This window comes from Spermophilus citellus (genome assembly GCF_964194105.1).
Source record: "Spermophilus citellus genome assembly, chromosome: 10".
Lineage (NCBI taxonomy): Eukaryota > Metazoa > Chordata > Mammalia > Rodentia > Sciuridae > Spermophilus > Spermophilus citellus.
In genome coordinates, this window is record NC_138197.1 from 111392208 (window position 1) to 111408976 (window position 16769).

The window sequence follows — 16769 nt, forward strand, 5'->3', positions numbered from 1 at the left end:
AAGGTCAAAAAATATAAACAAATAAATTAGCTTTTCAGAGGGAAAATCCAAAACTAGTTCTAATACTAAGAAGTTTTGAGAACACACAAAAATAGCAACCCCACAATCAACTCATCTGTTCTTTGGTTATTTGAGAAAACTGTTTTGGTTTGCTCAAAAAATAAGAGGATCATTTCTTTCAAGAGTTTTCAGAATACTGTGCTCAGGAAGGATTTTAAAATTTTCTTCTAAATAATTAAAAAATCTATAAAGCTCAATTTACAGAGTATGTTACCTGAGACAAATGTACACTACACCAAGAGGTACTTATAACTAAATACAAACACATTCAACATTGGAATTAATTATCACTGAAATAACTATGTATTATATGCCAAAAAGAAAAAATAGTTTGTACAAAAAAAAAGCAAACTCTACTTTTCAACTTCTACTTGCACTTTTTCAGCTTGGCTTCTTAAATTTCGGCATTCTTGTTTTAATCTCTCCACCATTTCCTTCAGCATTTGGTTTGAATTCAGCAAGTCATTCTCTGACTGTGCCAGTGAGGTCACCTGGATCTGCAAGCTACTGATTTGCTTAAAAGAAAACAAAAAAGTGAAACATATGGCCACTAAGCAAATGCAGTAAGGTCTGAAAAGTGGAGTATACTAAGCATTTCACCATCACAAATGTCCCACCCAGCTGGTATGCCGACAAAGATGCCCCTTAAATGAAATAATAAATAGCAGCAGTTAGGATAATTTCTTACTATAATTAGAGACTACCACTAATCATATATTCCCTAGTCACTGAGTTCCTCATTTTGTTCCCACAATAAACAAAGCACAAGTGGGAAGAAGGGTTAGCAAGAAGAACAAGGAAAAAAGAGAATGTAAAGTCTCCTTTGACTCTAGTTTTTCCCTAGCTTTCTAGGAAAAGAACCAACTTTAAAAACAAGTCAACTGGGCTGGGATTGTGGCTCAGCAGTAGAGCGCTCGCCTAGCAGGGGCTGGACCTGGGTTCAATCCTCAGCACCACATAAAAATAAAGGCATTAAAGGCATTGTGTTGTGTCCATCTATACCTAAAAAATAAAAATTTAAAAAACAAAACAAAACAAAAAAAAAAAAAAACAAGTCAACTGGGAAAGTAGTTGTTCCCCCTTCCCACATACTACCCTTATAGGAGGCTTGCTCTCTGAGCAGTCAAGAATTGTTGAGTAAACATAGGAAGGGTTGTTCTCACCTTATTTTAAAATGATTTCCAATTATTCTACATGCCCAGTGTAAAGCAGAAGAAGATCTGAGAAATCTAATGAATGGTTAGGGATTCCTTGGCCTCTAGAGCCACATTTCAAATCATATAATGTCACCCAAGGCCTTTATTCCATCCTAATTTACCTTCACCTGGGAATATTTTTTCCTCAAGAAAAGTGGATAATGACATAACAAAAAGGCTAGAAAAACTCAAATTGCTTCTAAGTTATATCTAATAGTTTTCACTTGGGATAGTTATATCTATCCACATGCTATTTTGCCAATAAAATTAAGAAATTCTCATTTTTCTTTTTTTTCCCCCCATTTACCTCTTTTAGCCATTCTCTGAGATACTTTAGAGCAAATAATCAAGAGACAGGGATCAAAAGAACCCATCCTGAGATTCAAGAGTTAAAAGAAATAAGATTCTTTTTATGCAATAAATTAAATGGGTAACAATCCTATTACTTTCCAATGGCAGCAAAGTCAAGTACGATAGGATTATGTATGTCCATAGAGTAATTTGTTAGCAGAATAAAGGTCTCAGATTATATTCTGGAATGAATACCTTCATGTGGAACTTTTTACTTTTTTAACAGGAGTGGCAAACATTAAATCTATGTCATAGTTACATGAATAAGCAAACTTCAAAGAACTTAATATCTCCATATATTGTAGGATGACAGAAACCCCAATGCCAAGGATACTATATAACTTCTCTCTTGGAGAATCAAACGTTATGCCCTCCTAGTTAAGGCTCAGAAGCTGTAACTGCACATGCAAAGCAGTACCAGCTAATAGGCAAGATAAACCTTAAAAGTAGAATACTCACTATTTCATAATCAGTAGGAAAAAGTTTTTTTAAACAAAAAATAAAATGGAATTTGGAAGAGAATACTCTCCCATGTTTTACCCAACCATATGTAATCTTTTTCCTGAACCCAAATAAATTTAATTAAAATACACATTTCTTTCCATATAAATACAACTTAGATTTCATAGGGAGAATAGCAAGAAGTACTTTATGGATTAAATACAAAGTTACAAACCAATTATTCAATTAACTTAAAAATGAATAATCTTTCTAGGCAATTTTTAAAATTCCAGATATCAAAATAATGTCTTCTTGATTTTTAAAAGAATTGTTATGAGCTACAGCACGCAAATATATCAAAAAAAACAGCAGTCAGAAAATAAGCTTACTCAATTACAACAGAGAAGCTGAAACACTTTATCTTTACACATCAACATCAATGTTATGGACTGTGCTAATTAGATTATCATAAATGTGATATGCAAAATTCCAATAATTATGCAAAACAACAACTTAAAGAAGCACCTAAAAAAAAAAAAAAAGCAAGCAAGGCATGGAGTAGGGGTGGGGCACACTCCTGTAATCCCAGAGACTTGCAGGAGAACTACAAATTTGAGGGAAGTCTCAGCAACTTAGTGAGACCCTCAACAAATTAGTGATGCCTTGTTTCAAAATAAAAAATAAAAAGAATTAGGGATATAACTCAGTGGTAAGAGCACCCTTGGATTTAATTTCTAGTACCATAACAAAATAAATCAATAAATAAAAGCAAAATAAAAATCATACCTGTTTCAGATCAGAATTTTCACTTTTTTCTTTCTCTGCATTTTCAATATTCACAATTTGTTGTTGAAGTTTTAACCTAAAAACCACAACCCATCAAAAGATATTACACATCCACACACAGTTTATTATTTCACTGAATTAGACAATAAATTATATCAAATGCCTGTTTGATACCAGGTATTGTGTTATGCAAAGTGGTAGATCCAAAGCCAGGGAGGTAGCACACACCTATAATCCCAGCAGCTAAGAGGCTGAGGCAAGAGGCTCCTGAGTTCAAAGCCAGCCTCAGCAATTTATTGAGGCCCTGAGCAATTCAGCGAGACCCTGTCCCTAATTAAAATATATATATTTTAAAAAGGATGGGGATGTAGCTCAGTGGTTAAGCACCCCTGGATTCAATCCCTGATACCAAAAAATAAAAAACAAAAGTAATAGATTCAATCATAGATTCCAGGCAGCTAGGCAGTGTTTACATATTACTAAAATTTAAACACAGATTACTTTTTTTGCAGTGGAAAACTATGAGTATAGCAAGGATGAGATATCAAGTTTGTCCAAAGGTACCAGGGAATACTACAGGGAGACAAAATCTGATTAGTAAGATTTTAATAAACATAGAGAACAGCCTGAACAACTGGCCTTCAGTGGAAAAGTGTAGAATGTGTTGTCAAGTCATCAGAAAAAAGTAGTTCAGTTTAGGAAAAGCTACCTCAGATCCATACAACTTAAAAGTTCTATAATTTATCAATGCTATCAGAAACACTGCTACTTTATACCAGGGCTAACAGATTTAAAAGAAAATTATCTAATGAAGATCACCATACTGAATTCTATAAAATATCTAATGAGTTTTTTATCCAAAACAAATGGACATTTGAAGAGGACCAATACTGCATTCTCTTCTAAACAAATGATACATGCTCAATCATAACCTTCTGGTGACCAAATGACCAATGTTGTAGAGAAAATTTTATGCTAATTAGGTTTGGTAGACTGGGCCCCTCAACCTTCTCCTTTTAAAAATTCCTTTCAAATATAATTCTTTTGGCCGTAGTCATTTATAACTTGACTTTAGCAGCACATCTGATCTGCCCAATCAGAATTGGGACCATAATACTCTTTAGAGTCTACTGGTAGCTGGGCACAGTGGCACACACCTATAATCCTAGTGGCTCTGGAGGGTGAGGACCTAAGAAACTTAATGAGACCCTGTCTCAAAATTTAAAAATAAATAAATTAATTAATACATAAATAAGAAGGGCTTGGGATATGGCTCAGTGGTTAAGCACCCCTGGATTTAATTCCTGATACAAAAAAAGAAAAAAGCCTAGGGCTATGCATTGAATACAGTATGATTTCAATATCTGCTGAAAGACTAAATGAATCAACTCAAATCCTGAATTAGTAAGACAGATAGAACATGAAAGAATCTTGAAAATATGACCAACTACTTTTGATATATTTACATATAAATGCCCAAAACAACGAGTCTAAAAAGATGGTTAGTCCTGCTCTTCCTCTTGTTCCTTTTTTTTTTAGAGAGAGAGAGAGAGAGAGAGAGAGAGAGAGAGAGAGAGAGAGAGAAATTTTTTTTTTAATATTTATTTTTTAATTTTCGGCGGACACAACATCTTTGTTTGTATGTGGTGCTGAGGATCGAACCCTGGCCGCACGCATGCCAGGTGAGCGCGCTACCGATTGAGCCACATCCCCAGCCCCTCTTGTTCCTTTGTCAGTACCAATAACCTTCTTATTTCATAATTCTAGCTATGCTATTGTTCTCAAACTTTGGGGGCATTTCCTCCATTAAATATTCCTGAATGTTATTAACAAGGTGCTTTAAGGTTACTGAGTTTGTAAGAGTTATTTTCTACAAAATCATGATGAAAACAGAAGACAGAAGATTGTTGAGTCCAGGTCAAGAATTTGGATATATCTGGTCAATCAACAAGAAATAAAACTCAGGTAAGGGAACAGTTAGGGCTGTTTAAAAGAGATGCAATTATAACCAGACCTTGAAAGCAAAGTAACAGTCTTCAAATGGAGAAATTAAAGATAAAATAAAGATGAAGAGGAGAAAATGATAGAGCAAGACCTCAAAGAAAACAATGGAAATGGATTAATGAAATGGCTCACTTAGAAGTAAAGGGGAAAGAATATTTTTAGTATAATGGAAAGGGAAGTGAGAATAAAAAGAGATAAAGATATTGAAATTCTAAGGTAGCAAGAAGGTGAAAGAATTCATATCTAATAGCCTTTGCTTATATACAAATGGGAACACAATTGAGCTGCAGTTTCTAAACTAAAAGGAGGCAAGAGAGCCAGATTAATAAACTGAATGGAAAAAAAAAAAAAGCATGAGGACTACCTGTTTCAGTATCTTCAGTGAGAATGAACTGGGAAAGAGAAAGATATTGATGCCTTTGAAGTAAATGGTTCTAGTAGATAAACAAACATAAAATGCTAGCATGAAGCTATGATAAACTGTAAGTCTAAGGGTTGAATAGCCCAACAAAACAAATGTGCAGACACTAAGAAAGATGGCAAGATAGAAAAATAGAGAAAAGTTGAGACAGATAGCAAAGACCTCAGAGATTATTGAGGAATATCTAGTAGATCAGTAAACGACAAAGAAAAAAGACAGGGACAACCTAGAAGCAACAAATATCAAAAGAAAAACATTTTAACCATGGTTAGTCAAATAATCATCTGAAAGCAAGAGTAAGGTTTATAAATGCTGATGTCCCTTGTAGTTCTTTGTTGCACAAAGAAAAATAATTTCTACTTAAAAGGGATTCTGGGTTCCATGCCATTAGGAGAAAATCAGATTCAGTGAGGTTTCATTAAAAAAAAAAAGTTGAATCACAAAACATTTCTTGATAGCACAATAAGGATTCTGAAGGCTACAACAGAGGCTGCTATTAAAGGAGAGCTTCTACTGAGGAAGTGGTGGGGAGAAATCAGAAAATAAAGGATGAGTAGTTTGGGGATAAGAAATGATAAGGTATGTACACTGTACTTTAAAAATAATTATGGAAAAGAAATAGGAGGTAGAATGGAGGGCCAAATTAAAAGAGAATAAAACTATGGGAGATTTTACCTAGAAACTTTGGAATAGGATGGAACTATTTCAAGCTCCTTCAAAGTATAGTCAACTGTGATAATCCTGGCATGCAGCTGATAGTGCTTTTTCACCATTCAACAGATATTTAATGAGAGCCTATGAATGCTGAGCCCAGTTCTAAGTGTTATAGATTCATTGGTAAATAACAAAGATAGAATCCCTACCCTTAACAGTCCAACAATGCTGTCTGATAGTTTTCTGCAATGGTGGAAATGTTCTATAATCTGCACTTTTCAATATGACACTAACTACGTATTGCTATAGTACATTTTAAATGTAGCTAGCATGACTAAGGAAGTTAATTTTTAATCTCTTAAAATTTTAATTAACTTAAATTTAAATAATTATATGTGCCTAGCGATACCCTATTATCACCATCTATCCTAGCTGACGACCTAATGCTGGGTTCACAAAAATCTGACTATTCCAATAACTTAAGAAAATGACAAAGAAAGCACGTAAACAAACAGAAGTACCTTTTCAAAATCCAAGACAGCTCTCTGACCTTAAGGGTCCATGGAAAGAGAGCTAGCCACTGGAATTCTTTATTCTTATATGGGGGACACACAAGGGGAGGTTCCATGGAACATTCTATCCCAAAAAAGGCAAAGGGGTAGGATTACAAAGGAACAGGTGAGGGTATCTCAACCCCAGCAGGTGAATCCTACTCCTGGAGCCATGCCTTGTTATCCGAGCTGGGGTAACACCCAAGTTACTACAACCTGGCACTACCATGCCAGATTGAGGAAAATAATTGTTCAGAACCTGGTGCATCAGGGCTTAAATAGGCGCCTGCATCCAGGGCAGCTCCTAATATCCTATTGAGCAGTGAAGGCTCTAGTGTAACCTCTTGCCTTTATTTGATGCTAGTCTCCATTATCAAGGGGAAACAACACAATATGGCAAGGGAGAGAAGTCATATTTGTAATAATCTATTGTCACAGATTCCTAGATCAAGTCTCTTAAGAATGGCAGTTGCCTTCTTCTAACAATCTTCTGAAAATAAGTTTCCTGCTTGTAAGCACTGGAAATTGGCTATTATTTACAAAAAAAAAAAAAAAAAGAGACTGTCTTAGAAGAACAGGAGCCCACTGAATCAAAACAAAACAAGAGTACCATAAGCAGAATACAGTAATGGATAGGAATCGCTGGCACATAAGTGCAACAAGAATCACCTGGTCCTTCATATGCTATCACATAGCTACTTCTATCACTTATTTTATAGTTCAAATTTTAGGAGAAAACTTGTCTAGATGGCCAACTGTAAGTCTCCTGCTCCCTATTTAAATGACATACAACAAAATCCTCATCAAGATAGTGTAGAAATAGGAGGACATATTAAATGATTTTTTTAAAGAAAGGGGGCAAATAAATATCCACTATAGGCAGAAAAAAAATTCAAACTGATGAAATAAAAATGTTTAAAAAATTCTTAAGAAAAATTAGAATGCCTCAAATGAAATAGTGTGTGCTGGCTTTAAGCCATACAAAAGGTAAATTAAGAGGCATTTTCTACAGGATTTCTTAAATGATCAAGTTCTCTTTCCCTTGGATGATTATTGCTATTATTTCCCCTAAACACCTCCTCTCTACTTCTGATATCAAACTGCATATCACTTAATGCCTCCTCCCCACCACCACAAACAGGCATATAATCTGGCTGAGCCAGGGTGCCTGATTCCCTTTGTCACAGTGATAGGTTACTTGAATTGATTAAGTGTTATGGTTTGGGTCTGGAATGCCCTCCAAAAGACTCCTGTATTGGAAGCATGGTCCCCAATACAACAAGTGTCAAATGGGATGGAGACTGCTGATTAGGTCAGAGCCCTCAAGATCCAATCTCCATCAGGTATCACTGATAGCTGGATGTACTATTAGGAAGTGGGTCCTAGTTAGAGGAAGTGGGTCCTAGTTAGAGGAAGTAGGTCCAAGTAGGTTTATCTTCTCCCAGGCCGCTTAGATGTTATCTCTCTCCCCTTTCCAGCTGCCATGAACTGAGCAGTTTTCCTCCACTATGTCTTTCAGCCATGATCTTTTTCCTCACATCCAGTGGAGTTAGACCATGGACTACAACCATGAACCAAAATAAAATTACCATCCTCTAAGTTGTTTCTGTCGGGTATTTTGGTCACAACGAAGCAAAGCTAACAAAGCAAGTAATAATGTGTTCTTTGGTCTCAATATACTGTCTTAGCCTCACAAAGGAAATAGTAGGAAAAAAGCACACATCAGAGACAGACAAATAGAAGAAAGGAGGAGAAGGAAGAAGAAGGGAAGAAGGCACTCTGGTCACATTTGAGTTCCAGATCCAAGTGTCCAAAAGAACAGCACAATTCCTGTCCTTTCTACAATCTATGTCAGCCAAGGAGTAGGATTGCTACCATTACCAAAATTTGACTTCATACTTTGTTAATATTTAAATTGTTATAATTTTCGCATTGTTAATTTATAGGTAAATTTACAAACTTCACAAAATGAAAAAAAGTACAGTGAAGCATCCTTATGAAATACAAAATATTTTTGTAAAAATAAATTTATTATTTTTATAATAAATTGTTATAATAGGCTAATGGTGAAGAAACCACTTAGGTAAACAAAAGACTAATATATAACTAATATGTTAATCATTGCTTTAGAATATCTACTTATCATAGATATCGTTAATTGGGAGTAAAAGGATACCCCTGCTTCATATTATTTATACTTTTCATTTCCTTAGCAAGATCTTTGGTTCACAGTCTCTGACCAATCAGACTCCAAGTGATACAATTATGATTAATACTTTGGCACTAGAAATTGAACCCAGGTGTGCTTTACCACTGAGCCACACCCCCAGTCCTTTTTATTTTTAGACAGGGTCTTGCTAAGTAGATGAGGTCTTGCTAAATTTCTGAGGCTAGCCTTAAACCTGCAATCCTCCTGCCTCCCCCTCCAAATTGCTGGGATTACAAGTGTGCACCACCATGCCCAGCTATTATGATTATTTTAATGAATGATTTATAAATAATCAAATCAGAACTACTATGGAAGAAACACCATGATTGTAGAAATTTTTAATTTTTAAACTCAGGCAAATCTTGTAAATTACTGCTAGATTTTATATTGGTTACTATGTCCTTATGTTGGGGATCATTTACATATTATATGTATAAATGATCTGCAGAAAATGAAGAGGAATCAAAGATAAATTATCAAAGTGACTAACAGAAAATACCATATTAAAGAAAAGTTAAGGAATGAAAGCTGTTTTACATATACATATATTTTGGCCAAGGGGCAATACTGGGGATCGAACCCAAGGTCTCGCACATGTTAGGCAAGCACTTTGTCACTTAGCTATATATCTCCAGGCCTTTGTTTATTTTAAACTGTCTCCCTAAATTTTCCAGTTGGCATCAAACTTGCAATTCTCCTATGTCAGTTTCTCAAGTGGTTAGGATTATAGTTGTTCACTACCACACCCAGCTACATTTTTAAAAGCCCAAAAAACAAAAGAATAAAGTCCACTATTGTTTTCAAGCAATGACAAAATGCTGAACATTATATCACTATAGCAACAGAAATGCAAAGCAGAAGAAACAGAAATGATTCTAAATGGCCAAACTGTGCAATCATGATGAGGTAAAATATTAGAGTGGGGTTCTTGGGGAGGGTGGAAATTTAAAACAATCTGTCCTGAATAGTTAAATAATATACCTACCTAAAAGTGAAGGGGTAGGCAAGATTAACTTTCAAATCCATTACAGATTTATGATTCTAGAATGGAAGCCAACAACGATTCGCATTAAACCCAACATAAGTAATAGATACACCACTGCCTGAAGCGGTTTTTTCTTAAGTAATGTGGATCAAGAAATTTGCCTCAAAATATAACCAACAACTTAATAAGTATGATTTTTAAAAATCACTTAATAGGGACAATGGCCAGTGTCTCATTGGGGAGTTCTTCCTGCCAGGGAGAATGGAAGCCACCTTAAAACTTAAGTCTCAAATAATTAGTGAATAACAAAACACAAATATTCAGAAATATATTTACAAATGTGAAGCCTCTGATAGATCTAATCCATATGGTCTCTGTAACTAAAGAAAGAAAATATGGCTCTGGTGGTTTATTTAAGGGGGGTACAGGAAAGGCAGGAATAAGGTTTCAAGGGCAGAGTCTTGCAGGTTGATTGTCATCTTCTCAGGTCACACTCAAGTGCTGGGTGGGATCTTTGGCAGAGCTTGAGAGGGAAGTTCACTTGCATCAGGTGGTCAATCCCTGTGGTGGGTGTCACGGGAAGTTCCCAATTCCAGACTTATCCCCTTTTGAGGCTACTATGCACAACACAGTCCATACACAGCCCATGGATGACTCATGACAGTTACTCAACTTTAATTTATAAAATTAGCAAAGTCATTAAGATTTTTGAATTAAAAGATAAAGGGAAGGTACTAAAAATAAGGACAGATGCTCTAGCTCTATTATCCATTTATTTTACAAAAATAATTCAGAAAAGATAGGAAAACAAATAAAGTCATACAGAACCACCCCTTAGCATAAATGGAAGACAGAAAATGCCCAAATTTCAAAACAACTATATAAGTAAAAAGGCAGGGGGGTGTAAGGGATATCAAAACCCAGCAAGTGTTCACTGCATATGAATGGTCTTAACTCACCCATTAAAATAAAAAAAAATCTCCCATTTGGCTCACAAAGCAAGACCAGACTCTATGCTATATAGAAAATACATATTTAAAAAACAAAATGATTCAGAAAATTTAGAAACAGAGGACAAAGTTATACCAAGCAAATGGAAATAATAACAGTTGGTTCCTGTTATTAAAATGATTTGAACTTAGAATTTTTCAAATTCATAATGGTGTAAAAGCTATATGCAATCTCTAGAACCTGTACTTCAAATTTTGAATTTTGATCTTTTCCCAGCCTAGCAATATATAATGAAAGATACTTTCTCACAATGTTTGCTCAGGGGCAGCAAGCTATAGGTCCTAGTTTGCCATGGGATCACAAGAGTAAACAAACTAATACTCTGCAGTGTATGGTTATTAGGTATATATATTTTTAGATATTTATTTTTTAGTTATAGGTGGACACAATATCTTCATTTAATTTTTATGTGGTGCTGAAGATCAAACCCAGTGCCTCACGTGTGCTAGGTGAGCACTCTACTACTAAGCCACAACCCCAGCCCTGTTATTAGGTATATTAAAGACATTTTCAACTTATCTGTCAGGATGTAACATAACCTACTGTACTCTTTCTTTCCATATGCTATGTAACACTCATAAAAATTGATCATATACTACAGCAATAAGACTAGAGCAAGGCAAGTGAAATGCTCAGAGTATGAAATTTGAGATACTCACTCTGAGACTGTTAACAGAATCCTGTACCAGAGGCTTGACTCTAGTAATACCAGCAAATGAGATCCAGCCACTTGCACCAAAAACCACACTGAAAGAGCAATGGCAAGTGCAAGAAAGGAGCTTTAATCATTATAGCTATACCAGGAAGACAAGGAGACCTACTTCCTTACCTCTGTCTATGGTGTTACTGACATGAGCTTCCAATTATACAGACAAGGGGGTCCAGATATAGGAACAGTCAAACAGTCTTCATCAAACTGTGGTTAATCATTATCTCAGGACTCAGAAAAGGGGACCCTGCTCATAATAGATAAGAAAGCTGCTATTGCCCCAAGGGATAGTTTATACTCATACAAGATGTTTATGTATTAGACATGTTGTTCCTGGAATCCAAGGTGACTCAGAGAAAAACAGATAAATGCAAAATGGAGGCAGAAGTGTCAAGTTTTTATCCTGCTTTTAATAACCCACCAAACACTGGAAGGTCCAAATGGAAAATATAAGTCCTTGTTACCTGGATCCTATAAGTGTAACACTGGAACACGGAAGTGAATGACTCCTTAAATTTTACATCCTGGGCTATTCATTTTGTCTTATCCTAGTTGTGGTCTTGATATATTATACCATAAAGAAAACATTACTTTAATATCTACTAAATTGTGATTTTCCTATTTATTTTCATCATTCTTTCTACATTTATTAGTTGGAATTTGAAAGGAAGAGCTTCTCCCTTCTCCTCTAAATATTATATCTATACTAGTATGGACTAACAGATTCTTATTTTCCTCTATGGGTTATATAATTGGCAATTGGAGACTTTTTCAAGTTGAATTCTATGTCCTTTTGATATAATCCCATCTTTTGAGGTTCTCCTTATTGTCTGATATCACAGGATATTCTAGGTTTCCCTTTTTTTTTTTTTTTGGATGAATCTTTTTTTTTTTTTTATTGGTTGTTCACAACATTACAAAGCTCTTGACATATCATATTTCATACATTAGATTGAAGTGGGTTATGAACCCCCAATTTTACCCCAAATGCAGATTGCAGAATCACGTCGGTTACACATCCACAATTTTACATAATGCCCTATTGGTAATTGTTGTATTCTGCTACCTTTCCTATCCCCTATCTAGGTTTCCCTTTCACTTTCTTTTCTCTAGCCCTATTACTAGCCATTTCTCTAAGGCTATTTTTATATTGGAGGCTGGCATAGGAAAATGAAATCTCAGCTAATCTAATAAGAGTGCTTGTCGGTACTAGAGAAACTTTGCTTCTAGGCCCTTTCAGTGAACTGAGTGATGAGATTTATTTATGTATGCCCAAGTCACATTACATCCATTTCTTTATTTTTCTATATGTATATATATTAATAATCATGAATTTACATTGATATTTCCAATTCTATCCCAACACCATGGAGTTTATTCTAGACTTTCTCTCTTCATATTTGTAACTTCTTTAGCAGATATTAAAGTAATGTTAAGATGCTAAAATTAATAAAATAATGTTTGATGAGAAAGTACAATGAGAATATTTAAATAGTCTCAAAAAATTATATGAGAAATCTTATGATTATATATTACAGAGGGGAAAAACACTAATTATATCAAAGAAAAATCTGACAGACACTATGATAACTACATGGTCAAGGTGAACATAATCAGTAAAGAAGACAAATCAAAAACTTCTTTATACGTGCACTGAGGATACATGACTTTGGTGCAATTTTGATTTAAAATACATAACCTGAATTTATTCATAAACAATGTATTACAAGGGGTTGGGGGTATAGCTCAGTAGTAGAGTGCTTGCCTCACACATGTGAGGCACTGAGTTCAATCCTCAGCACCACATAAAAATAAATAGATAGATAGATAGATAGATAAAGTTATTCTGTCCATTTACAACTAAAAAAAATTAAAGGTGTATTACAAACCCAAATTGAGAGACAATGTGTAAAATACTAACAAGCACTCTACTAAAGTGTTAATGTGTTCCAGATTAAAGGAAATTACATAAAGGCAATGTGTGGAATTGATTCTGAACCAGATAAAAGACACAAAGAAACAACTGGTAAAATTTAAATAAAGCCAACATTTTTGATAATACTAACATTTGATTTCTGGATTATATTGTTAATTTGTTTTGACCCCTGTATCATGGTTATATAAGATGTTAATACTTGGGGAATCAAGGTGAAGTGTGCATGGGAAATCTCTGGGCCATTTTTACCTCATTTTGTTATCTCTGAAACTATTTCAAAATTAAAAATTAAAAATATACATGTATACATAACCTGATACTCTGAAGTTCCCTTCTGGCCGATTCTTCTGCCATCTGTGATGCCCGCAATTTCTCTTCACACTGATCCTTTTCAGATTGCCTCCAGACGTCATGTTCCAATTTCATTTTCTCCAAATCTGCTAATCTGTTCTCAAGTTCTAGCCTAAAACAACAGATGATAATTATGTTACAAGAACTACAATAAAGATGATGCTACAGTAAAATGTTTCCATGTGCAAGAAGATTTAATACAAACTAAGGTAATTAAGCACTTACTTTTCACCTTGTAATACTACGAGTTTTTGATAACCTTCTTCCTTGGCAGCTTGTACTTTACGTATTAATTCACGATCCTTTTCTACTAATAGCACTTTGTGGTATTCAACAGCTGATTTGAGGATTTCATTGTCTGACTGTAATCCTATTATTTTTCAAAGAGAAAAATATACCATAGTTAATATTGCGATGATGAAAAATCACAATTAATAGCCTTCATAAGTGAGTAAAAGAATTAGAAAGTCTCTCTGGATATACATTCTCAAAGATCCTTAAGCCACTGATAAACTTTCTAAAAATAAGAATGAAACAGACTAAAACTCAGAGTTTATTCTCTGCCATTACTTCTTAACATATGCATACATACAAAAAAAACTTTCAAAAGGGTAAATAAACATTTATTCACTTGAATGTTTAAACCTAGAAATATCATCAACCTGTGTGATATACAGAGACACTTGGTTACTTCACCTCTGAAGGACTTCTGTAAACTAACCCTAAGACAGCATCATAACAAAATGGCTGAAAACAGAGCAAATAAAAGTCACAAAGTCCTTCAAACCTAAGATTACAGCAAAATTGCTAGAGTCTAGCAGAAATATAAAAAACAAGGAAAGTTTCAAGTTTATCCAATGAATTTCAAATCTTCCTCTTGATGAACAGACAATATTTATACATGGAATAACTAAAGCAAATTCCTATCTAATTCAAAGTAAAACCAGAATCCCCAAATCTAAATTTCTAAGAAAATTTAGTTTAAATGAGGAAAATCATAAGTCAAAATTACATAGAAACTAATAATGAGAATAGGCATTCAATCTAACCTCCATCTGAAATTACAGACCAACTCAAGCACAGTTACACCCCAAGGGCAGCTTATTTGAAAAATCTAAGATTAGAAGCCACGGCTGGGGTTGTAACTCAGTGGTAGAGTGCTTGCCTAGCACGTGTGAGGCACTGGGTTCAATTCTCAGCACCACATAAAAATAAATAAATAAAGGTGTTGTGTCCATTTACAACTAAAAAAGAAAAAGAAACAAAATTAGAAGCCATACAAATTCTGAGAAATCCTGATGAGTCGTGTGAATATTAGAATGGACCATAAGAACAAGACTACACTGAACTAGGCTTCAATAACTGATCTAGTGTTTAAAAAAATAAAAAATTAAAAATCCAGGATTAGAACTTTCTTCCTTATGGTCTTAGACTTATAATGCCCTCGGAAAATAATGACAAAATAGATTTAAAATTATAAACCCAGGAAAGACAGAATCCCATTTTCAAAGTTTTATTTAGTTTATACATTAATCAAATAACTTATACCAACACATGATCAATTTTTTTTTTAAAGTCAGGTCAAAGAATTAACAGTCAACATACATGCAATAACATTCCATATCTTTTAAAGGTTGAAATCCAATTAATCTGAGAATCTGGAAATAATCATTAAGGTTTATCTATATTAACAATTTGAGTTCATGTCTGAAAAACTAGTAAAAACAATGGGGAATCATATATTACCGTCCAATTCACTTTGAATCTTATTCTTTTCTCTTTCTAGCTCACTTTTAGCTCTTGCTGCCTCCAGTTTGATGTCTGTTATTTCTAGTTTGTTTGAATGTTTAAGTTCTTTTACCTGTTGATAATTAGAAATTGAAGTTATTATTGGTCATTTTATTCCCATTTAGTACTCACCAAAAAGCAAGTGTAAATGAAAAAAAAAAATTGGCAGCAGATTATAGAGTGCAAGTACCATCCAGGAAGAAAGGTATTCCATACCTGAATACTATTTGTAATGAGGAGACAAGAACACTGTTTTTCCTACTGAAAGTGAGCATTTCTTTAAAAGTATCTGGGTGGGGTCACCTGGACATAAATCAGGACATGTGCCTTAAAAAGTTTAACCACATACATCAAACTTCCTTTTAAAAAGTATTGGAGGACTGGGGTTGTGGCTCAATGGTAGAGCGCTTGCTTAAGCATGTGAGGCACTTGGTTCCATTCTCAGCACTGCATGTAAATAAAACTACTACTAAAAAAATGTTTTTTTAAAAAAGCATTAAGGAGGGGCTGGGGTTGTGGCTCAGTGGTGGAGCATTCGCCTAGCACGTGCAAGGCCCTGGGTTCGATCCACAGCATCACATATAAATAAATAAAATAAAGGTATTGTGTCCAACTACAACTAAAAACTGAATATTAAAAAAAAAACATTAAGGAGAAATAAGGCCTTCCAGATGGAAGGAATAAAATATAAACTGTGAAATAGGTATGCCACCAAGTAATCTACTCTAAAAACAAGATGTGACATATAGAGCAGAGGGAGGCAGGTTTTTTGTGAGTGACAGGGAATAAACTTCAAATGTCATACAAAAGGGCTGTTTATTCTGTTGGCTACTGAAAGCAGCATAAGTAACTTTGTTTTAGAATGGTAAACTCTAATTGCAAATGTCTTAGATTAAAAAACTGAACGTAAACAAGAGGCAAGAAACTGATAAAAGGGGCGAAAAAACATTTAAATTCAGTGACTAAATAGTGGGCAGAAACCAGTATAAATCATACAAATCTACTATAATCCTATATTATCAAAATTTTCTTTCTTTTTAGTTATTTCTTATTTGTGGTACTGGGTATAAAACCCAGGGCCTCATGTGTGCTAGGCAAGTGTTCTATCTTTATTTTATCCCCAGAGGCTAGAGCTCCAGACTCCCAAAATCTAAATATTTTAAAGCCTCAGCTCAATATGAATAATTGTTGACACTTTCTAAATAATTAATCTTCACAAATATTCATTCATTCATTCATTCAACAAATCTTTACTGAACAACTGTTTATGTGTCAGGCACTATTTTAGAAGCTGTAGTACAACAATAATCTTTCTC

The 16769-nt window shown here is 34.4% G+C and overlaps 1 protein-coding gene across 10 annotated transcripts in view; it reads right to left on the reverse strand.

Moving 5' to 3' along the window:
• CEP83 (centrosomal protein 83) overlaps positions 1-16769 on the reverse strand; it is a 122989-nt gene that overhangs the window by 21931 nt on the left and 84289 nt on the right. For 7 of the 10 annotated variants that reach the window (XM_081309487.1, XM_081309492.1, XM_081309495.1 and 4 more), the window contains 5 exons: positions 15412-15526; positions 13891-14035; positions 13628-13777; positions 2835-2910; positions 418-575 (listed from right to left, as the gene is read on the reverse strand). In XM_081309487.1, the coding sequence (XP_081165613.1) occupies positions 418-575; positions 2835-2910; positions 13628-13777; positions 13891-14035; positions 15412-15526 (644 nt within the window). Of the gene's footprint in view, positions 1-417; positions 576-2834; positions 2911-9493; positions 9715-11328; positions 11417-13627; positions 13778-13890; positions 14036-15411; positions 15527-16769 lie in introns of those variants that run through there. The other 3 variants (XM_081309494.1, XM_081309491.1, XM_081309493.1) reach the window with 3 other exon arrangements.